This window comes from Pseudorca crassidens, chromosome 10 (genome assembly GCF_039906515.1).
Source record: "Pseudorca crassidens isolate mPseCra1 chromosome 10, mPseCra1.hap1, whole genome shotgun sequence".
Taxonomy (NCBI): Eukaryota; Metazoa; Chordata; class Mammalia; order Artiodactyla; family Delphinidae; genus Pseudorca; species Pseudorca crassidens.
Window position 1 is genome coordinate 65,758,817 of NC_090305.1, and position 27,099 is coordinate 65,785,915.

The following is a 27,099-nucleotide window of genomic DNA, read 5'->3' on the forward strand; positions in this document are numbered from 1 at the left end:
CCATTCTTTTTGCAACAGGGAGAAGATTTTGCCTAGATATTTGTTCATCACTGAGTCTTCTGTCTTGGTTTCCATGTACTTATTACATTGAGAACTTAGCAGAGCCTGTTGACTGGTTAATTTTGGAAAAACTCCAGGCAGAACTTGGTGTTAGTGATACTTTATAGACTTTCTATTTAGAGAACACCCTGCTTCCTCTTTCTCTTCTTATAAGTTACAGTATAACTTCAAATCCAGTTAAAATTTGACCTCTCATGATCTTTCCTTAGCTAAGAGAAAAGAAACAATTTTTAAAATTCCGTTTATTCTGTCACTGAGCCAAAGAAAACATTAGTTAAGGGCCATATAGAAATAACAACTTAATGTATGTGTTTTCTGACTAATTATGTTCTATTCTCTAAGAAAATTGAGCTTTTACTATCTTGTGTGAGAATACCAATGGGAATGGATAAGCTTAGAGTCCTTGTCTGCAGAGGCTTGGTAGCCTGTTTGGTGAAGATTTTTTTTTTAATAAATAAATAAATAAATAAATTTATTTATTTATTTATGGCTGCATTGGGTCTTTGTTGTTGGGTCTTCATTGCTGTGTGCAGGCTTTCTCTAGTTAAGGCGAGTGGGGTCTACTCTTTGTTGTGGTGCGCGGGCTTCTCATTGTGGTGGCTTGTTGCAGAGCTCGGGCTGTAGGTGCACAGGCTTCAGTAGTTGTGTCGCGCAGGGTCAGTAGTTGTGGTGCATGGGCTTAGTTGCTCTGCGGCATGTGGGATCTTCCCAGACCAGGGTTCGAACCCATGTCCCCTGCATTGGCAGGCGGATTCTTAACCACTGCGCCACCAGGGAAGTCCCTGGTGAAGATTTAAAAACAAAAATAACAATAAAACCATAACCCCAGCAAAAATTATACCCTGAATGTTTACTCAGGTGTTTCTGACTGTAAGTGCTAGAGAGTTAAAGTTAATTTCATGAGCTTTTGAAATGAAACCTGGGAGCATAAAGCTTACAGAATAAAATTTATTACATAAAACACACTTCAGATCAGTATTAAGGCCAATTAAACAGTGGTGGGAAATGGAAGGAGGGAAAGGAGAAGAGGAAGGCAGCAAAGGCATATGTAGATAGCTGAGTTGGGATGACACTTGCTGTTATTAGTTGGATGAATTAGAGCGATTACTTGTAATTAGTCTTCTTAGAAATGTTGATTAGCTGGCAGTCACTGTTCATATCTCCAATTCTTGCTCCAATTCTTAAGCCATTTTCAATAACATTTATCAGAGCAGCCTGGTGGCAGCACCAGCAACTTAGATTCTAGCAACATCTCTCTGAGAGGTAAGATCCAGCAAAGGTCCCAGAGCCCTTAGGCTAGATAGAACTCTTTACCTTGATCCACAATTACTCTTATTTTTGTTCTTTTAACACCTTTTTAAGCTTAATTTTTATTATCTAATACGAGTATATGGTTTAAAGCTAAGTAACACAAAGCTTATATATTAAAAGAGCACTTTTCAGCACTCCCAACTCCCACTGTTCCAGAGGCATCTATCAATACTTTCATTTTTTTACAATGTTTATTTATTTAGGTTGTGCTGGGTCTTAGTTGCGGCATGCAAACTCGTAGTTGTGGCATGTGAACTCTTCGTTGCAGCATGCGGGATATAGTTCCCTGACAAGTGATTGAACCTGGGCCCCCTGCATTGGGAGCGTGGAGTCTTACCCACTGGATCATCAGGGAAGTCCCAGTATTTTCATGTTTTTAAGCAGTTTCTTCTGGTATTTTGCTTTACACTTCTAAACAACATGCTTATACTGCTATTTCCTGATTTGTTTTTCAGTTTCAGTCATATGATGACTTTTTACTTCAGAAGATGAGAATTTAGCTTTTATACCTCTCTTCCTTTCCTCTCCTCTCAGTGTGGTTATATTAAGATATTCAGTATTCACATTATTATGGTTGTGTAGGTATGACTCAAAGGAAGTCAGTAATGTATTATAGTTACATTTCCTTATAAAAATGCTTTGTTTTTCCTTGAATTAAAAAGTTTGCTTGACTTTTCTTTAATGTACCTGTTGCTAATTAATCTTCAGTCTCTGGGACAGCAGTAAAACTCCTCTGCTGATGGTAACTGTCAATTCATCTTCTTCTGTGAGGCTTACCTCCAGGAGCCCTATCCCCTCTGCTTTAATCTGGACTGGCTGTTCTTTAGGCCTGTTGCATTGTCCTGGAACTTCCCTTTACCATCATCATGAGAATTTCTTTTACCTCTCTCCTGTTTTGGATTCCAAGTCTAACTCTTGATTTACTCCATGTCGATGAAACAGCTTTTCCTTCTTTCCAAGAAAGAGTGAAAGAGAAGTATCTTTTGAGATATTGCACATCTGAAAATGCTTTCATTCTGTCCTCACGTTTATTTGTTAGTGTGACTAAGTAGAGAATTCTCAGAAATTATTATCCTTCAGAATTTTAAAGACCTTGCTGTTGAATAGTCCAATGTGTTGCTGTTGAATAATCCAATAGTGTGGCTGTTGAATATTTCAGCACTTCTTTCTCTTAGTTTTTTTTTTTTCTGGAAACTTTAGGATTGTATCTCTATGGTATTTTGAGTTTTATACTTAATGTGCCTCTGTGTGTGTGTGTGTGTGTTTCATATATTTGGTGGGCCTTTTACATCTGGAAATTTGTCCTTTGGCTTGAGGTTTCTTCTTTGTTTTTGCACTATTTGATAAATTGTTTTCTTGTGTACTCTCCTGGAATTCCTGCTAAGTGGATGTTGAACATCCTGGATTGTGCCCCTCTCTTTCTTCCTGTCTTCTCTCCCCCTCCTGTCTCTTTCCATCTCCCCTTTCTTCCTTCCTATGCTTTTCTGTTTTACAGCTCTTATCTTTTTATTCTGTTCTCAAGGAGAGTTCTTCAGTTTTATTTTCCAGTCCTTCTACTGAATATTCAAATTATTATTTCTGCCGTCAGTCCAAAAACATATTCTTGCTTGCTGAATCTCCTTCTCCCCCCCCCCCACCCCTTCTTTTTGGTATTTTTGTTTCATGAATGCAATGTTTTCTCTCTCAGGCTACCAGTTATAAATGTGTTTTGAAGTTTTATTCTGTTCTCAGCATAGTTTGTTTACCCAAAGTTATTTTTCTCTTTGTTTTGTTCTGTGTCTTCTGTGATGGAAGCTTAGCTCAAATATCTGGTGATCCTTGGTTGTCATTTCATGTTTAAGAATGAGGCACTAAAAAATGGATTGGAAGGGTCTGTTTGTGTGTCAGGATTTGTCAATTGGTGGCCTTCACTAGAGTGATTGTGCAGGAACTCAACTGTTTCTTTGGGGGAGGTGCCCTAAATATCAGCATTTGCAGGTCTTTTCTTTTGGGCCAGTAAGTTTCTTCAGAGACAGTATTCATAGCTCTTTCGGGAGTTGGGGGAGTGGGATGCTTGGCTTTTAGCCTTCTGGGAACCTGCCAGAGGAAGAGGGTGGATGATTTTCCCAATCTGTAAGCAGACCTTCTCTGTGTCTCCAGACTTTACTTGACTCACTGTGGTCCTCAGCTGTGCCTGGTTTCTGGAGTTCAGGTCTTCTCTTGTTGAACTGCTCTAAGCATTAAATCATATGGTTAGGGAGGTACCTGGACTCTAGGTTTGGGTAGGGATCTGATTGTTCCTTACACAGACTTTGAACCACCTTACTCTTACCCCCAACCCTGCAGTTAATCTCACTGCCCCACCTCATCCCCTACCCAAGTTCTTAGTTCTTGAGGCTTTTCAGCACTCTACAGCTGGAGTCTGCTTACTTTGTTGGCTCTCACCCCATAGGCAGTTAGATTCTGTAGTAACTTAATTAGCCCATTTCCAAGCACTTTTCTTCTTCCAGACCTGCATTTGAATGACTAGTATCTGCCCTACAGCCTGCACCCACCTCTTCGTACTACCCAGATTCCATCTTCTGAAAGAATATCAAGGCTTTTTCTCTGGAGGGTTTTCACTCTTGGAAATTCATTTCATTCTACTTCGATTGAGAAGCTAATTTGTTGATCTTCTCATTTCACATGTACCTAGCCAGACTGGAAGTGTTATATATAGTATATTTCACCTTCATATAAAAGAAATTTTCATTTCTGACTTTGTAATTTTAAGGATTTTGAACACATAGTGAGGTTATTAACTTTGACTGCGATTATTAGGAATGTAACAATTAGTAAAGGCCTATTTCTGTGGCTGTATATTTTTTGTATATGATTTAAAGTCTTAATTCAAGATGTATATATATATTAAAAAAAATAAGTTGATTTGCAGCTGCATTGGGTCTTCATTGCAGTGTGTGGGCTTTCTCTAGTTGTGGCGGGCAGGGGCTACTCTTCGTTGTGGTGCATTGGCTTCTCATTGCGGTGGCTTCTTGTCGTGGAGCACGAGCTCTAGGTGTGCGGGCTCAGTCATTATGGTTCATGGGCTTAGTTGCTCCGCGGCATGTGGGATCTTCCCAGACCAGGGCTCGAACCTGTGTCCCCTGCATTGGCAGGTGTATGCTTAACCACTGCGCAGCCAGGGAAGTCCCCAAGATGTATGTATTTTTTCAGTGTTCCACACCCTTCCAGATCAGTTTTAAGTTTAAATGTCAAGTTGGGAAAAATTTTTTAATTGCTTATATTAGGGATACTTTTTGTTCCATGTATATTTTGAAATATATTTATTTGTGTATTTATATATATATTTTACATAATTATACATATTAAAATTTTAATAGGAGATTTTTCTGCTCCTATAAATATTTGATTTTATAATAAATTTCACTGACTAAAAGGTATCTGTTAGGTAACACACCAAAACTTGTATATGGAAACAAGTATGATTTTTTTTTAATTCATTGACTTCATTCAAATAATTTATTTTTATGGTAGAAGTTTTGCAGGTGAGAAGCTTACATACATTGGTTTTAGGGCCCTGTCAGTTACCAAAATTCAAGGATGCTCAAGTTCCGTATATAAGTGGCGTAGTGTTTACATATAACCTATGTACATCCTCCTGTATATTTGAAATCATCTCTATATTATAATACCTAATACAATGTAAATGTTATGTAAATAGTTGCAAATACAATGTAAATACAATGTAAATGTTATGCAAATAGTTGCTGGTGTTCAGCAAATTCTAGTTTTGGAACTTTCTGGAATTTTTTTTTCTTGAGTATTTTCAATCCACTGTTGGTTGAATCCACCCTTGTGGAACCCATGGATAAGGAGGGCCTACTGTATATAGATAAAAGAAGTCAAAGTATAAGAGGGTGGAGCTATTGAGGGAACACAGTATGCATTTCTCTACTGGCTGTTCATTTAGATGCAAGCTTTGTGTTTTTGTCCACTGTATTGAAAAAGTGGAAGAATTTGATTTCTGAGATTGTATGTTGATAATCATCTCTTATATTAAGAATAACGTTAGTTATTAAAGAAGTAACACCATTTGTGTGAAGTAAACTGTGGTAGCTTCCCCCCCGCCCCAAATACAGCTGTGAATTTAGAAGAGCTTAGGGCCCTGAGCAATATGAAGAAGATGGATATAATAAAACCCAGGGACTTCACTCGTGGTCAGAACTGTGTAGCATTCATCAGCCTTTGTCTCAAATGTAAAACTAAAGCGGCTGAGTAGGAGCAGTGGTGATGGCTTTGTCAAGAGACTGAGACAGCAGAAGAGAAAACTAAAGCTCAGTGGTCTGAGGTCATTTAGTAAAAAAAAAAAAAAAAAATGATGCCACCATTTCGTGGAGTCTCTTCTTAGTGCCAGGCGTGTCACACATATTCTCTCATTTACCCTCACCGATCACTTACCACTTTTTAATAGAGAGAAAGCTGAGCTGGGAAGTTCAGTGATTTGTTCAGGGACTCATGACAAGTAAGCATGGAGTTGGAATTCAAACCAGGTTTATAAGAGCTTAAAACCTGTAACTTTTTCGCCATACTGTGTTACTAGAATTTGAAGGCATCATCTTTTGGTAGGATGGCGCAGAAATTGATGTGTTCATGATCCTAGTCAGTCAGGAAAACATTGACTTATACTTAGGTTAAGACATAAGGAAAAAACCTTGGTTTAATAAAATATAAATTAAAGACACTCCATTAAAAATGGTTTTTAAAATGTTTTATCACTTAGAAACTCACACACCAGGTATCAAACTCAATTGAAGGAAACATCTCTTTGTTTTGTTCCAGGAAGATAAAGTGTTTTTGTGTTTTGGCCAGGGGTTAATGTGGAGATTATTTCATTCCAGGAGGGATTTGATCACTATAGTAGTTTTCTATTGCTGCTGTACCAAATTACCATAAGCTTAGAAACTTTAAACAATACAAATGTATTATCTCTTAGTTACTGTCGTTCAGAAGTCCAATATGAATCTCACTGGGCTAAAATCACGTTTCATAGTGGAGGCTCTGAGGAAGAATGCAGCTCATTCAGGGTGTTGACCAAATCCATTTTCTTGTGGTTGTTGGACTAAGGTCCCTGTTTTCTTGCTGGCTGTTAGCCTGAGGCCACTCTCCTGTCCCTGCACGTGACCTCAACATCTCAGGAACTACCAACAACTTGTCACATCCTTCTCATGATTGAAATCTTCATTGTAGGAAAGCATTTCCCATTGTAGGAAAGTATTTCACATGACTCTTTCAGATCCTGAGCCTTTTTAAGACCTGGAAATGCAGTGGGACATCTGATGCACAGGCATTTAAACAGCATTTAAAAGATTGGGGGTTGTTAGGGTGTGGAGGGATTCTAAAGAGTGAGGCTTATAAAATGCCCTCTGATTTAGAGACAGAATTTTTTCCAAAGGCTTTTATAAAGAAGTCTTGTTTTTCAGGTCTACTTTTTGTTTAAAATTTTTGTTTCTATTTGGTACTTGTTTTTTTATTTATCACCTACCTCCTTGTCCCTAGTACTTGTGTAATGCTTAGCACATGGTAGCTTTTCAATAAATTTATTGACTTACTCCTGGAGTGCAACTTACCCTTGCACAAAACATCTTCTGCAGGTATGGACTGATGTGTTGGATTTTTTTTTTTTTTAATGATTCGAGACTGGAGGTAACTATCCTATGACTAGATTGTCTGGAAGTTTTTTTATACTTCCTTTAGTTTGTTTCAGGACCTCTCACTTTGCTTTCTTTTTATAGGTTTATTGAAGCATAGTTGACATATAATAAACTGCACATATTTAAAGCATGCGCTTTGATACATTTTGATATATTTTACACCTGTGAAACCATCACCAGTATCAAATGAATACAGTCATTACCCTTAAAAGTTTCCTTGTCTGTAATCACTCCCGTTTTCCCTTCTTTGTGCAAGTTATACATACAACTACAATATGACCCAGCCATTCCACTTCTAAGTAGTCATCCAAGAGAAATGATGCATATGTCTGCCTTAAGACTTGTACTAGAATGTTCATAGAAGCTTTATTCATAATATCCTAAACTGGAAATGGCACAAATGTCCATCAGCAAGTGAATGAATAAACAAATTGTGATATATCCATACAGTGGACTACTATTCAGGAATAAAAAGGAACATATATTTAGTTTGAATTGAAGACTGCCATATTTGAAGCAGATTTGTTTCCTTTGTTGCATTTCTTATTTTGTATTAAAATTGACTTTCATTTCCTTGGCATACCCCATTCCCACCCCATGGAGGAAATATTAAGAAGTTAGTTATAGATGAACCATAAAAGGATGTAAGTTATATTTGGATAATTAAGGGTTGATTATTCCTCAAAAACTTACAAGTCAAAAATGGTCAGTATAGTTTGTTCTGCTACAGGACTTGTTTCTGTAACACCAAATAGCTTATACATGGTCAGTAAGTAAGAAATGATGGGGCTTCCCTGGTGGCGCAGTGGTTGAGAGTCCGCCTGCCGATGCAGGGGATACGGGTTCGTGCCCCGGTCCGGGAAGATCCCACATGCCGCGGAGCGGCTGGGCCCGTGAGCCTTGGCCGCTGAGCCTGCGCATCCGGAGCATGTGCTCCGCAACGGGAGAGGCCACAACAGTGAGAGGCCCACATATCGGGGGAAAAAAAAAAAAAGAAGTGATGTCAGTGATGGTGTGTGGGTTTATTATGTAAGATTTTTCATTGGCAAGAAGAGTAGAATAGAGGGAGTAGAATTTAAAAGGAAAGGAAAAAGCCCTCAGATTGGCTGCTGCGCAGACAGATGTTCTTTCAAGTGTGGTTTAAGAACAGCAGAGATTAGTCCCTGGAAAAACGAACAAGCTAGTTCTCGCCCCAACTCTGGTCAGCTCCTGGAGGCCCTCCATACCTGCCGGTTCCGTACCTGCAGGTTCCAACTTGGTTGAATCCACGGTTGCAGAGGGCTGACTGTACTGCACCATTTAATATGAGGGACTTGAGCATCCACAGATTTTGGTATCTGGAACCAATCCCCGGCAGATACCTGTACTTACTCCTGTGCCCACCTTAACAACAGCCTCAGTCTCCATTTTTTTAGTGCCTGCAAATCTTTATTTTAACTTTATTTAGTTTTTGTTGATTGTCATTTCCTGAGGCAGTCCCCAGCCATGCTGAATTGCTTGCCTGGAGTTATCCGTTGTACCTCCTGAGGAGCCAACTGTTAATTTTTGTTGGACTCAGGTTACAAAGTTGCATAAATTCTGAGTACTCTGCTAATTGTACCCCCTTTATTTTTTACTTTGCAGGATGAGGTTTTTTTTTCAAGAACACATCAGTGGCATTCAAACAAAATACAAAAATGTTAAAGTAGTTTATTTTAAACAATTTCCTGGAAATGTGTTTCTTAGTGTTTTTAGCTAATACTTAAATCTTGGTTACTATGTGTCAAGTGTTCTAAGTGCTTATCAAAGAGTATCTCATTTTATCCTCACAACAATGCAATTTAATGAGTCTGGTATTATCCTTATTTTATGGATAAGGGAACTGAGGAACACAGGGGAGGAGTAACGTGCCCAAGTTCACACAGCACAGTCTGGTTACATAGAATGTGCTCCTGACTACTGAGCTACATTGCCTTCTGCACCATGTTGAGTATAAATTAGATTTTAGTATGATTTTCTTACGTAAGTCAGAGTGGTAGTTTTACAGCGAATTAAAACCTTATCAGCATTAAATTAGGTGAAAAGAGTTGCAGTGAACACATAAGGACAGCATAATAGCTTTATCTATTCACTGTTGTGACCTCTCCCGTTGCGGAGCACAGGCTCCGGACGCGCAGGCTCAGCGGCCATGGCTCACGGGCCCAGGCGCTCCGCGGCATGTAGGGTTCTCCTGGACCGGGGCACGAATTCGTGTCCCCTGCATCGTCAGGCGGACTCTCAACCAGTGCGCCACCAGGGAAGCCCAATGATGTCAAATTTAAACACTGTTCAATTGTTATAACAGGTTTTTTTGGAAGTCTTCATTTCACTTCGTTATTTATGGTTTTAAATTTCTTCTTAGGCATATCACACCTGAAAAATTTTATGTGGAAGCTTGTGATGATGGAACAGATGATGTACTTATCATCGACCGTGTGTCCACAGAAGTTACACTCTCAGGTATTTCATGGCCAGATTTAGAAGTGTCTAGAAAGATTTTACACTTAAGTTGCAATAGTTAAATTAATGAGATCCATGTGAGTGTGTGGATATCTGAGTGTCTTCTTAGAAAATTTTAATTCTTGCTACCTCATTTGATTTTTATGCATTAATTTTATACTTTTTCCTTTTCATGAAAAGGAGAAATGATCTTGAAAATTTTAGGTAGCATTTTACTATTCATAAGGATTTAAAAACTTTCTTTATTTGTTCCCTTATCAGTACCGTAACAGGATTGGTTTTGTTGGTATGTTAGGTTCCTTTCTAGCTGTAAGATTTGAATTATTTGAGTGTGAGAAAGTTGTTTTAGCATTAAGTGTGTGGAATGTTAACAGCTGATTTGGTTTCGAAAATATTCATGACTATGAGGATAATTTAATAAATGAAAAATAATATATACATCACTGGGTAAAACTTGTGTTTTAGGCAGAATGATTTTCCTGAGCTTTATCTATCTGTCTTATCTATCAATCCAGTTATAATTTAGCTTTGCTTCTCTGGGGTGTGAAAAGCAACTTGTTTTTCAATTGTGTGGAACACTGATTTCTGACTAGATTAATGTGAAGTAATTTTGGTAACGAATTAATGTATCATGTGATACCACATTTAGAATTTCATGTTTAAAAATTTACCTCTAGATAGTGTTCTGTATTAATTTTTTTCTGAAGGGCAGTATTTGAGTAACCATAGAGTAGGCATTCGGTAAATGGTAAATATCCTTTGAACGGATTAAGTGAAACATGAAAATATTTTGCATAGGATACTAAAGTGTAAGAAAGGTAGGACTATAAATCTCCATTTCCTTGGTTGTCTGCTTTTTCTGGTAAGCTTTTCCTTTGACCAAATAAAGTAAGAGCTGTTTTAGCTTGATAATTTGGCATTTCCTGTGACTGTTGCTTGGTGACTGCGCTCTCAGAATAGCTGACTGATGTTAACCACCCTTAGTGTACTTCTGAAGTTTAGTCCCACTACTTCTTTATAACATATTGATTCAACCCAGTGTCTTTTTTATTTTTTTGGAGGGGAGGCGGGCTGGGGGTGGTGGGCCTTGCCACGAGGATCTTAGTTCCCCGACCAGGGATCCATCCCGTGCCTCCGGCAGTGGAAGCTCGGAGTCCTAACCACTGGACCACCAGAGAATTCCCTACCACCTAGTGTCTCATAAAAGCTTTAGTATGGATGTATTTTCAATTATTTTTTGTCTTTTCAGTGACATTTTATTTGTAAGTAGAGAATGCAGACCCATTTGAGTGGACAAAGCTAAAGTTTTTGAATAGTTTGGATGTAAAAATGATAACCGAACAGTCATTGGTAGACACATGAAGAGATACTTTGACCTGAAGCTAGTGATGATGAGGGGCTGTCGATCACAGTTTCTCTGGTAGTTTCCTTTTACCATTGGGAATACAAACCATTGCCACCGAAAGAGGAATTTTTTTTCTTCCCTGAAAAACCAACATAGTCTTAGGAATTATCATAGTGTTATTGCTGTTACGCTCCAGTTAATGTAACTTACAGCTGTATCAGTAGTACATTTATGTTTATCAATGATCTCAGTATATTCAGAATCTTCTCTGAGCTTTAAACTGCACTGGTATCTCCATTTTTCATGGTAATTAATTATGGCATAGTATTGCTAAGTAAATTGAATTATTGAGAGAAACAAGTGAATTTTAGACCTTATTCAGAATTAGTTTATTTAGAAAAACAGGGCTGCCTTTAAGAAACAGGACTGGAGTTTACAGCAGTGTTTCAAAATGGGTCCCAGGCTGATAATTAAACTGTGACTGAAAGAAAAATTTTATAGCCACATAGGTTTGGAAAACTTTGAATTAAACAGTGGAACAGCTTTCGTTTACTGTAGGCCTTCTCAGAGCCTTTAATTTCCTACTGTGCATTGTGACTCTGGGAGAAGGAGTAGAGTTAGTATGGATATAGCAAAATAAGTTTCTTTGACTGGGAGACCCTACCTCCCCCCTTTTTGGGCATTATTCCCTAAACTAGAGTTGTACAAAATATGTTTTGTGAAACACATTGGCTTAAAGTTTAACAACTGTGAAATGAACCTTGTAATGTAAGGTAGTCTTTATTAATAACGGCATTATTGATAAAATCGCAGCTAATGATATTACCTCCCTGGATACCTGTATCAGTTTCTTTTAGACGTGAACAGGAGGCTTTTCCTTCCTCCTCCCCTCTTGAATCTTGGCCTCCATGTCTCACATTCTTATTAGGGAATTAGGCGAGTCTTTTTTTTGCATTCCATTTGTTGCATGTTGAGATTAAAATCTTGTTTCAACTTCCATTTACTTTCTAATTCTCTTAAAGGGGTAAAGATTTGGTTTCTGACAAGAGATTGAATAAATTTGGTTGAAAATTGGCATTGGAAACAACCCTTAATTTACGTAGTGAGGTTGCTGAAGCATGTTACTTTTGGCACCATATTCTAGACAGGCAGACACCTTTATATGTAACATGGACATCTTTGTTTTATATTCTGCCAAAGTGGAGGTCTAACACTAATGAAGGAATATTGTTTTCTTAGAACAAAGCGTGCATATTGAAGTAACCATTGAAATGAAACTACATTTCTCTTTCAGTTGGTGAGCTTTTTCTAAGTGATTTTTCTTTACTTTCTTCTTTAAAGTCAAGAAAGATATTCCTCCTTCAGCTGTCACAAGACCAATATTTGGTATACTGGGCACAATTCATCTGGTGGCAGGTAAGAAAAATGAGCTAAGATGGACAAGAAGGTAATTAAATCGATGCTATTAGAGTATAAGATGAAGGCACACTTTATATCTTGCTTTAGGCAATAAATCTGTAGGTGTTTGTCATTAATTTATACCCCAAATAGCAAGTGGTTAAATTTGTAAGCCTGAGGTTCTATTTTTTTTAATTAATTAATTAATTTATTTATTTTTGGCTGTGTTGGGTCTTGGTTGCTATGCGCGTGCTTTCTCTAGTTGGCGACGAGCGGGGGCTACTCTTCATTGTGGTGCACAGGCTTCTCATTGCGGTGGCTTCTCTTGTTGCAGAGCACGGGCTCTAGGCACACGGGCTTCAGTAGTTGGGGCTTGTGGGCTCCAGAGCACAGATTCAGTAGATGTGGCACACGGGCTTAGTTGCTCCACGGCATGTGGGATCTTCCCGGATCAGGGCTCGAACCCATATCCTCTGCATTGGCAGGCGGATTCTTCACCACTGTGCCACCAGGGAAGTCCTGGACCAGAGTATTCTAAACCTTCAACTCCGTGGCTCTGTGTTATTAGGAAAGTGATGGTTTTTAATCTAAATTTTATTTCATTGAACTTTTGAAAAGTTCCTATCGTATCAGGCACAGTGCTGGATGTTATTTATAAAAGATGCAAGTCCCTTTTGTCCTGTAGCTTACAGTTGAGTGAGAGAGGCATTTAAATAGTAAATTACTGCAGAACAATGTAACAAGTTCTAGGAGAGAGATGTACATAGGAAAACTTTCAGGGAGGGCACTTGTGGTTAGAGCCTTGAACAGATGTGAATAATTAATCTAGTGGTAAAGGCTTACCCTGGTTTATTTGTGCGAGGAGGAGGTGGCCAGGATCAGGGTTGGTGTATTAATGCATGGTGCTGGGATCGCTTCTTGATTCCTGACCACTCATCTTCGGAATGTTGCAGTAGCCAGTTAGTTATGCTGCCCCAGCACATTTCTCTACCATTTAGAATGACATGAAGGACATGGGAGGTGTAGATATCTGCAGTGGCCAGATATTATGACCTATGATGCTTTAAGCTACACATCGGGAAATGCATTAGCAGAGGCCCGTATGCTTTGGGGATGACAGGAGAGTGAGAGAGAAGCGTTTTCTGTCTGTACTTTCCATCTGCTAGGATCACTGCTCTGGTTACCAAAAGCTTTTACTTTTATCTTTCTGAGAAAAAATTTGATCTTTCAGTAAAAATTTGTCTAAATAATATGCTGGTCTTTCTATTCATAAATTATAAGATTGCTTTTCAAAAAGTATGGGTCCTTTATCTATTTAGCACAGCTCTCGCCTTTATTTATTTTGGCTGCGCCTCAAGGCTTGCAGGACCTTAGTTCCCTGACCCGAGATCAAACTTGCACCCTCGGCAGTGAAAGCGCGGAGTCCTAACCACTGGATTGCCAGGGAATTCCCGTAACTCTTGCCTTTAAAGAATAAGGACTGCTATTTCTGGCTTTACAGTTGCCTTATTTCTATTTATGTGTACTTGGCTCTGCTTTTTTGCAGGTAATTATCTAATTGTCATTACCAAAAAGAAAAAAATAGGTGAATTTTTCAATCATGTAATCTGGAAAGCAATAGATTTTGATGTCCTTTCTTATAAGAAGACAATGTTGCACTTAACTGATATTCAGGTAAGAACTGGAAGCACTTACTAATTGCAAAATCCAAAGAAGTCCCGTGGGGTGGATGGGGAAGGGAGGTGGAACACAAAGAATGTTTGATGGATTTCTTTTAAACCTAATTATTTAAACAATGCATAGAGCATGGTCACTCTACATACCTAGCCCTAAAGTGTATTTTTTTTAAAAACTGTTCATATATTTTATTGCACTTGGGTTTTTTTTAACTGACTCAATTCTTAGATATGAAATTTCATACGAGAGAAAAGGACGGACTGAAAATGCACATGTAGTCAACACGTAGATTTAACTTCATATCATTTTTGTGAAGAAATAAAATATTAAATATCTTTCCACCATTGAAAGCAGTTATACTCCAATAAAGATGTTAAAAGAGATAAAAATAAAAGGGATGCTCCTATATATTACTAAAAAAAAAAATTATCTTTGAAGTTCCACTCATCCCGTTTCATTCCCTCTTTCCCTAGGGAGAAAGCTTTCTTCAGTTTTGCCACATGGGAATATAAGTGTGTGTGCATGTGTACACGTTCAAACAGTCCTCTTTTTGCACAGTTCCTATATGCATGGATTTCAGTTACCACAGTTTAGTTAACACCAGTTCCCGACAACACAGTTTAAATTTCAGTTACCATGATATATTGACTAAAGAATTAGCTCACCAAAGATGAAAGTGCAATGAAACAAAAAATGACGACTCTAGAAGTGAAATTCAAACTGAACATGAATAGAGTATAGAAGAAATAGCTGATGGTGGGAATCAGAGACTCTGGATACGCAGCCAGAGGTCTCAGTGAAGGTGATGTTATCGACATGAATGGTCAAGTGGTTGTGATGAAAAGGTTGAACATGTCCCAGAGCAAGTGATGCCGGTAACAAACTTCACGTTAAAGGAACTCACAGAAGTGTTTCATGATGTTAATAGTACGAAGGATTAAGTGTTAGAAGCTAGTTCAGGCTTAGATGTACGACAGTTCATCAGGGTGTAGAAAAGATGGTATCATAAGTTACATGATGAGAAGAATGCAAGCACTGTTCAGGCTACTCTTGATAAATTTTGACCAGAAGTAACATATTTTTAATTATCAGTGTTTCAAATGACAGTATACTAAACAACGTTTTACTATTTTTTCATTTCCCTATACATTTATAACTTACAGTAGGAGAGTTTTTAATGTGTTGATTAAAAAAATTTTAAGTCACGAAATGATCCTAACTTTCCTATTGATTATTAAGATAGTTTAAGATTATTAAGATTAAGATAACATCATCATTTTTATAGTCCCACCCTATCATGCAAAGTGAAGATTGCCTGTATTCATATTCAAACAATATCTGTTTTTGCTTGCAGTATATTTTAAAACTTACATGAATGGCATTAACCCTGTTCTAGTTTTTGAAAATTACTTTTTTTAAGTCAACATTATGTTTAGAGATTTACATCTGTTGAGTACTTGTTTTCTAAATGTACTTTATTTATAGTATTTGCTTTTTAAAAATTTTAAGCTGTATTTTTATTCCCAGGATTACAGAAAGTTTGTTTTTAAAAGAAAGCTAATTATTCTAAAATATGTATCTTACCTATGATAAACATTAAAAAAAAAATCAGTCCTAGCACTATTGTCTTATTGACTAAGTAAAGCTGTAGAGTATGGTTTTTATACTTTAAACTTAAAATTTCTTTCTTACTGTATATATATCTATCAATATATTAATAAATTAATTCTCTATGAGACATGATAATTTAAGGCAATAAAAATGGTTGTTTTCATTTAATAGCCTAGTAATATTTACTTGAACAGTTTCTTCTTTATTGCTATAGTTTGTTTTCAGGCTATGTAACTAATTTTAGCATTCCTTGCTGTATATGCTTTGCTTACTTATACCTTTTGTTTTTTTACAAAAATGGTGAGGCCAAATTAAAAATTTTGTATGTAGATTCGTAACATGAATTAACATGTTAATCATCTGCTAAACATTAAACAGTAACAAACATTAAAAATTATTTTTTGAAACAAGGATAAAAACAAATGTCAATCTTGGTATTCATTGGGAAAGCCAGCTAAAATGATTATCAGAAAATAAATAGATATACTGCTTTTACTGGATCTTCCTTTATTGCTTATTGAAGTATAATTGACTTACAATATTATATTAGTTTCAGGTGTACAACATGGTAATTCAGTATTTTTATGCATTTTAAAATGATCACCATGAGAAGTCAAGTTACCATCTGTCACCATACAAAGTTACTAAAATATTATTGACTGTATTCTGTATGTTGCATATTATATCCCCATGACTTACTTATTTTATAAATGGAAGTTAGTATCTCTTAATCTCCCTTACCTATTTCATTCATCCTTCCTACCCCTCCCTCCCCACTGGCAACCACCAGTTTGTTCTCTGTCTATGGGTCTGTTTGTATCATTTTTTTCCTCTTTTTAAATTTTTTTTATTGGAGTAAAATTGCTTTACAATGTTGTATTAGTTTCTGCTGTACAATGAAGTGAGTCAGCTATACCTATATCCCCTCCCTCTTGGACCTCACTCCCACCACCCGCCCCTATCCCACCCATCTAGGTCATCACAGAGCACTCAGCTGAGCTCCCTGTGCTATACAGCAGGTTCCCACTAGCTAGCTATTTTACACATGGTAGTGTATTTATGTCATACCTAATCTCCCAGTTCGTCCCACCCTCCTCTCCCCCCTGCTGCCCGTGTCCACATGTCTGTTCTCTATGTTTACATCTCTAATCCTGCCCTACAAATAGGTTTATCTGTACCATTTTTCTGGATTCCACATACATGCGTTAATATACGGTACTTGTTTTTCTCTTTGTGGCTTACTTCACTCTCTATGACAGACTCTAGGTCCATCCACATCTCTACAAATGACCCAATTTCATTCCTTTTTATGGCTGACTAATATTCCATTGTATATATGTACCACATCTTCTTTATCCATTCGTCTACCGTTGGACGTTTAGGTTGTTTCCATGTCCTGGCTATTGTAAATAGTGCTGCAATGAACATTGGGGTGCGTGTATCCTTTTGAATTATGGTTTTCTTGTCAGTGTCTTACAGTTTTCTAATGAGAGGTCTTTTACCGCCTTGGTTAGATTTATTCCTAGGTATTTTATTCTTTTTCATGCAGTTGTAAATGGGATTGTCTTCTCAATTTCTCTTCCTGTTAGTTCATTGTTACTGCATAGAAATGCAACAGACTTCTGTATTTTTAAAATTTATTTATTTTATTTTTGGCTGCATTGGGTCTTCGTTGCTGCATGTGGGCTTTCTCTAGTTGCGGCAAGTGTGGGCTACTCTCTGTTGTGGTGCGCAGGCTTCTCATTGGAGTGGCTTCTCTTGTGCGGAACGTGGGCTTTAGACATGCGAGCTTTAGTAGTTGTGGCACGTGGGCTCAGTAGTTGTGGCTTGCAGGCTCTAGAGCGCAGGCTCAGTAGTTGTGGCGTGTGGGCTTAGTTGCTCCACAGCACGTGGGATCTTCCCGGACCAGGGCTTGAACCTGTGTCCCCAGCATTGGCAGGCAGATTCCTAACCACTGCTCCAGCAGGGAAGTCCTATTCTACTAGTTTTTTGGTGGCATCTTTACTTTGGGGTTTTCTATAGTATCATGTCATCTGCAAACAGTGACAATTTTACTTCTTTTCAATTTGGGTTCCTTTGATTTCTTTTTCTTGTCTAATTGCTGTAGCTAGGACATCTAATAATATGTTGAGTAAAAGTAGTGAGAATGGGCATCCTTGTTTTATTCCTGATCTTAGAGGAAATGCTTTCAGCTTTTCACTGTTGAGCTTGATGTTGGCTGTAGGTTTGTCATATATGGTCTTTTTTTTTTTGGCCCCGTCACGTGGTTTGTGGGACTTTAGTTCTCCGACCAGGGATTGAACCTGGGCCCTCAGCAGGGAGAGCACGGAGTCCTAACCACTTGACCGCCAGGGAATTCCCTGGTCTTTATTAATAATGTTAAGGTATGTTCCTTGTATACCCACTTTGTTGAGAGGTTTTATCATAAATGGATATTGGATTTTGTAAAAAGCTTTTTCTGCATCTATTGAGATGATCATATGATTTTTATTCTTCAGTTTGTTAGTGTGGTGTATCATATTGATTGATTGGTGGATATTAAACTGTCCTTCCGTTCTTGGGATCAGTACCACTTGATCATGGTGTGTGATCTTTTAAATGTACTGTTGAATTTGGTTTGCTAATGTTTTGCTGAGGATTTTTGCATTTGTGTTCATCAGTAATGTTGACCTATAATTGTCTTTATCTGCTTTTGGTATCAGGGTAATGCTAGCCTCATGGAATGAGTTTGGAAGCATTCCTTCCTCCTCAATTATTTGGAATAGTTTGAGAAGGATAGGCGTTAACTCTTCTGTCAACGTTTGGTAGATTCACCTGAGAAGCCATCTGATCCTGGACTTCGTTGGTAGTTTTTTGATTACTGATTCAATTTCGTTACTGGTAATAAATCTGTTCATATTTTCTGTTTCTCCCCGATTCAGTCTTGGGAGATTGTACGTTTCTAGACATTTATCCATTTCTTTTCGGTTGTCCATTTTATTGGTGTACAATTATTTGTAATAATCTCTTATGATCCTTTGTATTTCTGTGGTGTTGGTTGTAATTTGTCCTCTTTCATTTCTGATTTTAGTTAGGCCCTACGTCCTTTTTTCTTAATGAGTCTGGCTAAAGGTTTATCAATTTCTATTTATCTTTTCAGAAAAACAGGTCTTAGTTTCATTGTTCTTTTCTGTTGTTTGCCCTGGGGTGTCCCGGCACTGGTGCCGGCCTGCCGGTGGGCAGGTAAGCCCCTGCACTAGTAGGCCAGAAGGAGGACTCCAAAAGGGCACTTGCTAGCACCAGTGTCCTCGTGGTAGAACAAACTCCCTGAGACAGCTGCTGCCAACATCTGCATCCCCAGTAGCAGTCCCAGTTGCCTCCTGCCTCTCCAGGAGGCTCGCAAAGATCACTAAGTGGGTCTGACTTAGACTCCTTTTAAATGCCTCCATGCTATAGGACTTGGAGCATGTGAGATTTTGTATGGGCCCTTTAAGAGTGGAGTCTCTGTTTCCTACAGTTGTTCTGCTCTCCTGCACACAAACCCTTCTGGCCTTCAAAGCCAGACATTCTGGGGGCTTGTCTTCTTGGTGCAAGATCGTTGGCCTCAGTAGCTGATGTGGAGCTCAGACCCCTTGCTCACTGGGGAGAACCTCAGCAATTGTGATTATTCTCCCCATTTGTGGGTCACCTACCTGAGAGTGTGGGTCTTGACTATACCAGGTCTCCACCCCTCCTACCCATATCGTGGTTTCTTCTTTATATCTTTAGCTGTGAAAAATCTGTTCCACTAGTCTTCAGGTTTCTCTCATAGATAGTTGTTCTGTGAATAGTTGTAGTTTTGGTGCACCTGTGGGAGGAGGTGAGCTCAGGGTCTTCCTACGCTACCATCTTGGCCACTTCTCTCTCTCCTGGACTTTTCTTTTCAGTCTTTGCTTTTTTTTTTTTTGGTAAAGAATTCCATTTTACTTCCCAACTAGCCCAAACCAGTAAAGTTTCTTAGGAATGAGGATGGTATTGTTCTCTCATTATTGACTCTCTGTTACTGGGCCCCTCATGAATTTATGTTTTTCTTCTGTCAAATGAGGATAATTAATGCTAAACTAGCAAGGGGTTGCTGTGAAGATAAAGGAGAATCTCTGTAAAGTGTCTGGGACGCAGTAGGTCATAACCTAAGGTGGTGATGTTGTGTTAAAGTAACTCTTCTGCCCTTTAAAGTAAAAATTGTGAAGGATACCAATGGGAAAGGAGGTCTCCCTAATCAGTTAATATAATACCCTATGGTGTGGAGCATTGTCCATATATCAGGAACTGTCCCAGGTCCTGGGGAAATGGTGAGCATCCTGCCCAGTCTTTGAGCCAGTGGCATTTAACAGGGCTGAACTTTCAGGTTTTTATTTTCACTCTTTTGTCATGTTGATAGATTCCTTTTCAAGTACAAGATAGACTGATTATTCGCTCTCCTTTGTTTACAGTTACAAGATAACAAAACTTTCCTAGCAATGATAAACCATGTCTTGAGTGTGGATGGATTTTATTTTTCAACGACATATGATTTGACCCATACTTTGCAGCGGCTGTCTAACACTAGTCCAGAATTCCAGGAAATGAGTCTCTTGGAAAGGGTAAGCTTAATCTTCAGTTATTATTACTTTTTTTTAATTTTAAGGAGCTTTTCTCTATTTCATCCATAAAATACATATTGATTTTTCTCAGTCCTGGCTCTATCAGGATCATGTATGGGGCTTTGAAAGTATACCATGTTTCAAATAGACATCTCATTTCCAAATTCAGGACCCCAGAATCTGTGTATGTTACACAGACAGGATTGAGAACCACAGGGGTCCATTTTTAGAAATCTAGCTTAAACATGAATGTTGGTAATTTCCTAGCTCTCTGTGTTCTGTGTTGTAACGGTTATTAGCATTAGCAACATAATTGTACTTGTAAAATTAATGTTCTAATGGATGATGTTCTTTCTGCAGTGGTGCTTTTTATGGTTTTTACAAGTAGAAAAGTAAAAACTTAAGAACTTGAAAAATATGCTTTTGTTTAGGGTGGGGTTTTTGGTTATTTTATTGACTTAAGTGTTTCTTTAAAACTGGACCTCAGGTGATTTCAACATAAAATTTCTGCTGTTCAGGAACCTAGATAATTTGCTGCCTTGATTTTTTGTTAGCAAAAGTAGATACGTTTAGGGGACAGACAGCATTTAAAAGGCTGCTGTCAAAAAGAAAAAGTCAGTTATCTGTTAGTTTGGACCATACGAAATTGCGACTAATTGACCATATTTGACCAATAAAAATGATCATTTTATATAGCTCAACCTATATCTTTTTTTTTTTTTTTTTTGGCTGCATTGGGTCTTTGTTGCTGCGTGTGGGCTTTCTCTAGTTGCGGCGAGCAGGGGCTACTCTTCGTTGCAGTGCACAGGCTTCTTATTGCGGTGGCTTCTCTTGTTGCGGAGCACGGGCTCTAGGCGCGCGGGCTTCAGTAGTTGTGGTTCGTGGGGTCTAGAGCACAGGCTCAGTAATCGCAGCGCACGGGCTTAGTTGCTCCACGACATGTGGCATCTTCCCGGACCAGGGATCAAACCCGTGTCCCCTGCATTGGCAGGTGGATTCTTAACCACTGTGCCACCAGGGAAGTCCTAAATCGATATTTTAGTTGACTGGCTTTTTAAAGACTTTATAGTCTATAATTTTGTAAGATTATATGTAGGCTTCAATGTAAGTTTAGATGTAAGCTAAGCAATGAAGAAATTTGGCTTTTAACTGCAAAGAGACTCTTGCTTTTTTGCTACAGTCTCCATTCGGTATGAAATGTCTCTCAGATGCCTGCCATGTACCAGGCACTATACTAGCCACCGGCCACACAGGATGAAAAGACATGCCCCTGCCTCTCGGGAGCCTGCAGTCTACTAGGGAAGTGGAAGTCCAGGCAATCACAGAACAAGGGACAATTGCTGTCACAGAGATAGGTACCCAAGTGTGGTAGGATCCTGAAGGAAGGCGGGACTCACTCTGTCTGGGGGAGTCAGGGACGACTGTACAGAGGAAGGTGATTTTTGAGCCGAGACTTAATGATGAATAGGCCTTATTGATGAGGCGGCAGTGGGAGAAGGAGGGTTCCAGTCAGAGGCAGTGGCAATATTAGGCTAAACTGAAGAAGAAGCCATCTCATCTGTTGGGATGGGAGGGAATTTTTTGTCAGCTAATCAGAAGAGTCAAAGTTACCATAACTTGGGGAATCACAAAAGTGATAAGTGAATCATATATACTATAAACATTTTATCTCAACTTAAAACATAAAATTTTACATTGGTCAATTTTTTGATGTAGGATCATAAGCTTTTCTTTGTTTTTGGTTCCTTGATTCCTAATTGTCTTTCCTGTATAAATTATATCCATAATGCTTTCCAGTTTGAGTCTCTTTAAAGATTTTGACACTTACAGAGCAGTCTGTTTGCAGAATACCATATATTTTTACTATGTTTCTCCAGTCTTTTATAGTTGCCATTTTTACTCCTAATTCAACAGAAGTTTTGTTTTTAGCAACTTGCCTTTTATCAAGTTCTGTTGTAAATCATTCAACTTTATAGAAAGATCAGTTTATTTTTAAGTCATATTTCATTGATTTATAAAATAGTTAAATTATGTTATGAATAATAAGAAAAACTGGCACAAACTGATTGGGAACACACAGTCTGAATCTCAGGAAGTGTACCGTTCAACTGGTTATGCCTGAGTGCAAGAGCCACTCCTCGTGACTTTCTGCTGGGGACGGGGGACAGGGGAGTGTCCGTTGCTGTGTTTTATAAAGAGAATGAAGAGAATTGGTTAGTCTACTGAGTTGTTGAGGGAGTTTCTTCTGTATAGTTTGAAAGTCAGAGTGGCCAAAGATGAGAGCAGAGAGTTAAGTAGGGGTTGCCAGATTCCAGGACTGGTTAGGCCATGTGAAGATTTGGTTCTTTAGATGACTGTGAACCAGTGAAGAATTTCCAGCAGACAGGAGACGTGTCATGTTAGACAACTGTTGGCAGCATGTGGAGGAAGGGTGTGAAGGGCCAGGCTAAGGCTTGAGGCTAGGGAGGCTGTTTTAGTAGTTGGGATGCAATCAGGTGTTAGCCAGGGGTGGTGAGAATAGATATGTAGAAGAGGAAATGGATCTGGAAGGGGATTTAGGACTCGGTGGTTGATTAAATATAAGAGAAAGAGCCTGTGGGGACTGTCAGGTTTCTGTATGGGCCAGCAGCACTGGCTTGAGGCAACGAGACAGGGATACCCGAAGTGTTCTTTTTGCAGCATGTCAAAGAGACCTGCTCCTAGCCACCAGGTGGAGACATTGATTGTTATACTTTTCTTTCTGTAGAAACTCAAATTGGCAGGAGATACTGAATACTAATTTTAAAACTTCTCTCTTAGGCAGACCAGCGGTTTGTATGGAATGGTCATCTTCTAAGAGAACTTTCTGCTCAGCCAGAGGTAATGTACACTAAATAAAACCAGCTTATTTGTTACAGTTCAAGTTTTAATTGAATACATGTTATAAAATGGCTACCTAATCGCCAAGGATTTTGGTAAAGAATTCTAATTTAACTCTGTTTATAACTTATGGACTTTGATCCGATATACCCTCCCACATCATTGTAGGTTGAAGAAGCCTAATTATTTTACTCAGATCTTCTATAGAAGCCTTAAATAAAGAAAAAAATACCTCAGTATAAATACATTGCTTTCTATAAGTGAGAGAGAGAGAATGGGTCTTGGTAGATGAATAATGTTAGAAATCGGGCCAGAGCTAATTCCCCAGGCAGTGGAGAGCTTTGCATTTGTCTTCCTATGGGAACCTGACTCTCTTCAGTCACCCGGGATAGACATGCATAGGTGTCACCTTCCTCTGTTCTTGGTTTATACAAATGAGATGTAAACAAGGAGGCCACCTAGGAAGCATAATGTATTGAATCTAGGTAAACAGATTTGCCTAATGGCATTATCCCTTGGCATTTGCTTTGCTTTTTTGGGAAAAGTAGTTTAAACTGCAAACCATTAATGTGGAGATATCTTTTCCCTGGAGCAGTGAACTTGTTGCGGGCAAAGACTGAAAAGGAGGGAGATAAACATTCTGCAACTTCATGTAGTTTTATTAGTGTTCCAAAATCTGGAAATGTTCAAGCCCAAATGATTGTAGCACATACTTAATTTTTTTTAATTAAAAAGACAATGTTACACTAGAGAAATGTCTTTAAAATTAAAAGTTACCCATAAGCTTACTACTTTGTTTTATTTGTATATTACCTCCCCATCTGTAAATATATTTTATATAGTGCTTCTTTTTGTTTATTATTTTTGAAGTATATTTATTCCTAAACATAACATACATCTTCATTTCAGGTCCATCGGTTTGCTCTTCCGGTATTATATGGCTGTATCCTTACATATTACTCTTTAGTTTTCTAGCAGCCTTTATTTAAATATTATTAGAATTTAGATTTAAAGACAGTCTCAAATATTACATGAGGAGAGTATTTTAGAATTAGTAGAAATCTCCTTTGATAATAATATCAAACCATTAACATAAAATCTTAGAATACTGGTTGTAAATGACCTTTTTTTTTAATAGAATAAACTCTTTAGACTGACTAATGCTCTCTGGGGCTGGTGTTTTAAAAGAAGAAATATGTCCACTGTGTTTTGGCTTTATTAGACTTTGTATCAATAAACAAGAATAGTTTTAGCCTATTGAAAATTTTCCTTAGCAATTAAAAAAGTTAGACTTAGGAACTAGGGTAACCAGCAAGTTGGAGAGGAGAATTACAATTAAAAATTATATTTTTCATTTGAAATAGCCACAGAAAAATGAAAATACATGGTGTACAAAGAATGATGCTTGGGGTGAGGTGTAGTACAAATACAAAATGAGTAATGGTTATCTAATTGTAAGTTCATTTTTAAAACTAATCTTTATCATAGACATCATAATAAAAATAGGGAAGCAAAGTGAGCTGGCTGTTAAAGGGTAAGCACAATGTGCTGATGAGTGCCTATAGTCAGGACTCTGCCCTGCAGAAACTGAGGGGATCTTTCTATCACATACCCACAAAGAAGCTTATTAACTAACACACAGTCTGTGATTTATTTGTTCATTATGTATGTATTTGTTCATTATGTATGTATTTATTTGTTCATTAGTATGATTTCCTTAAATTATTATGCTTGTTATACTTAAAAACAGAAAAGTAATGCAGGAAACATTTTCCACAGTTGCGGGGGAATAAAAAGCAGAAAATGTCAGGATAAAAGCTCCTGTTTATTCTGGTTTTTGTTTTTGTTTTTCCCTGGAGCTCTCTAAGTTCTCCTAAGGATAAAATAATAACAAGTGTACTATTTAGGTAGTGCTTTAAGGGTTTGGGCCAATTGTGTGTATGTGTTTTTTTAATTCCAAAATGAGATTGTGAATGGGCAAATAATAACAAATGAGATTATAGAACACTTTTTCTAGGTGATTTTAGAAAGTTTATCTATTTAGCTTTAAATCTGAAGTTTTACATTGGCTTTTGTTTAGTGTAGCTTTTTGACTAGACCTGTCCTCAGATGTTTCCTGTACTTAGAGATCGGCAAGAAAAAAGGGCCCAAGGCGGGAGTGTGACTGGAGCAGAGAATGGACAGGGAGTAGGAGCTGTGTTCAGAGAGGCTGCTGGACCCACATTATGCAGGGCCTTAGAGGCTTTGTCTTTTACTTTAACTGTTAAGGGAAACTATTGGGATTTGAGTAGAGGATTGTCATGGTAAGACAGGATCACTCGGACAGTGATGTAGAGAATATGCCAAAGGTGAGCAGGGGAGGATGCAAGGAATAGCTAGGAGCAGTTGTAGTAATCAGGATGGAGGTGATGTTGCCTGGGACCAGGGCGGTAGCTGATGGTGATGAAAAATGGTCAGGTTCTAGATATGTTTTGAAAGTGCAGCTAAAAGGATTTTCTGACAAATTATACATGGGGAATGAAGGAGGGTTGAGTATGAGTCTTAAGATTTTTGGCCAGAGTAAGTGGAAGGAAGCCATGCATTGTGGTGGGGAAGAGCCGAGGTGGAAGGCAGGCCAGAGTATCTGGACTTCTATTTGGACATGTTGAGCTTGAGATTTCTGTAAATATCCAAGTAGAGATTGTCAAGAAGACATAGATTAATGGAACTGGAGTTTAGGAGAGAAGTCCATGTTGGAGACGTAAATTTTTTTTTTTTTTTTTGGAGACATAAATTTGAAAGTCCTCAGGGTATAGATGGCATTTAAAGCCATGAAGTGGGATGAGATCATCAAAGGAAGAAATGTATATGGAGAAGAAAAAGGTGTAGAGAAAGAAGACAGCCTGAAGGGGGTTCTAGATAGTGAATAAATGCTAGAGCCACGGACTACAGGCCTCAGGACAAAGGACTTCTGAAGTGGGGGAACCAAAGTAAGTGAACTGAAAGGACGAGTCATATAGAGTTACTCTAAGATTTGAAGTTGGAAAAATGAACCAGCAAAGGCAAGTGAGGAAGAGAAGAACCAACCAATTGAGAGTAGTGTCCCAGAAGCAAATGAAAATAAGGTTTCCAAGCAGAGAGTCTCATCAGCTGATATGCTGCTGGTTGTTTAAAAATGACCATTAGATTGAGAGTCCGCCTACCGATGCAGGGGACACGGGTTCGTGCCCCGGTCTGGGAAGATCCCACATGCCGTGGAGCGGCTGGGCCCGTGAGCCATGGCCGCTGGGCCTGCGCGTCCGGAGCCTGTGCTCTGCAACGGGAGGGGCCGCAACAGTGAGAGGCCCGCATACTGCAAAAAAAAAAAAAAAAGACCATTAGGGAGGTTATGTTCCTGTTTCCCCCACTTCTCCCCAAATGGGGGCTGTTACCAGATGCTGGGAAGAAAGATTTTGGAGAAGGTGGGAGCACAGCCACATGCTGGAGCAATGTCCTTGAGTGTGTGAGGGGGTGGGGTCTAGTACACAGGTCGAAGGCCTGACATAGACAGCTTATCCACCATCCAGCTCATCCGCCCTAGTAGAAAGGAAGCAGCTATGGTGGACATGGAGGCTAGTAGGTAGATAGATGTGGTGGGAGCATGTGGATGGCTTTTATTTTCACAGTGAAATTGGAAGCAGTGCCATTAGCTGTGAGTAGTAGCTGGAGGTTGAAGAGAAAGTGTGAAATGGGCATCCCCAAGTGGGAGTGCATGGCCCTGAGAGTCACTAATTGATAAAAGATTAGAAGTAAATACATCGACATTTTAAAAGTTGTGTCATGGTGGTGGGATTCTGCATGATTTTTCTTTTTCTTTCGTTCCTTACATGCTTTTGGATGGATATTCATCTTGTAATCAGAAGAAAATGATTCATAAAACAGACATATTCCATGCTATACTCAGTTCTCTTAGAGGCAGATCCATGTCTGATTCATCTTTGTGCCCTGCTCCAAATGAATGAATGAGTAAATACGGCTTTGGAGTCTTCTCTAGTACTGTGGTTTTAAAGGTTTGTGAATTGGGAGCTCAAGATGACTCATTATTAAGTCT

At 38.5% G+C, this 27,099-nt stretch overlaps 1 protein-coding gene across 18 annotated transcripts in view; it reads left to right on the forward strand.

The window, feature by feature from the left end:
- The window catches only part of SACM1L (SAC1 like phosphatidylinositide phosphatase), a 71,518-nt gene that overhangs the window by 7,398 nt on the left and 37,021 nt on the right, over nt 1-27,099 (forward strand). For all 18 annotated transcript variants that reach the window (XR_010946979.1, XR_010946980.1, XR_010946982.1 and 15 more), the window contains exons 2-7: nt 9,442-9,539; nt 12,226-12,300; nt 13,829-13,956; nt 20,022-20,171; nt 22,971-23,030; nt 23,940-23,973. Coding sequence is in view for 3 of the 18 variants with exons in the window: in XM_067754099.1 (XP_067610200.1) it covers nt 9,442-9,539; nt 12,226-12,300; nt 13,829-13,956; nt 20,022-20,171; nt 22,971-23,030; nt 23,940-23,973 (545 nt within the window). In the remaining 15 variants the exon portion in view is untranslated. The remainder of the gene's footprint in view (nt 1-9,441; nt 9,540-12,225; nt 12,301-13,828; nt 13,957-20,021; nt 20,172-22,970; nt 23,031-23,939; nt 23,974-27,099) is intronic.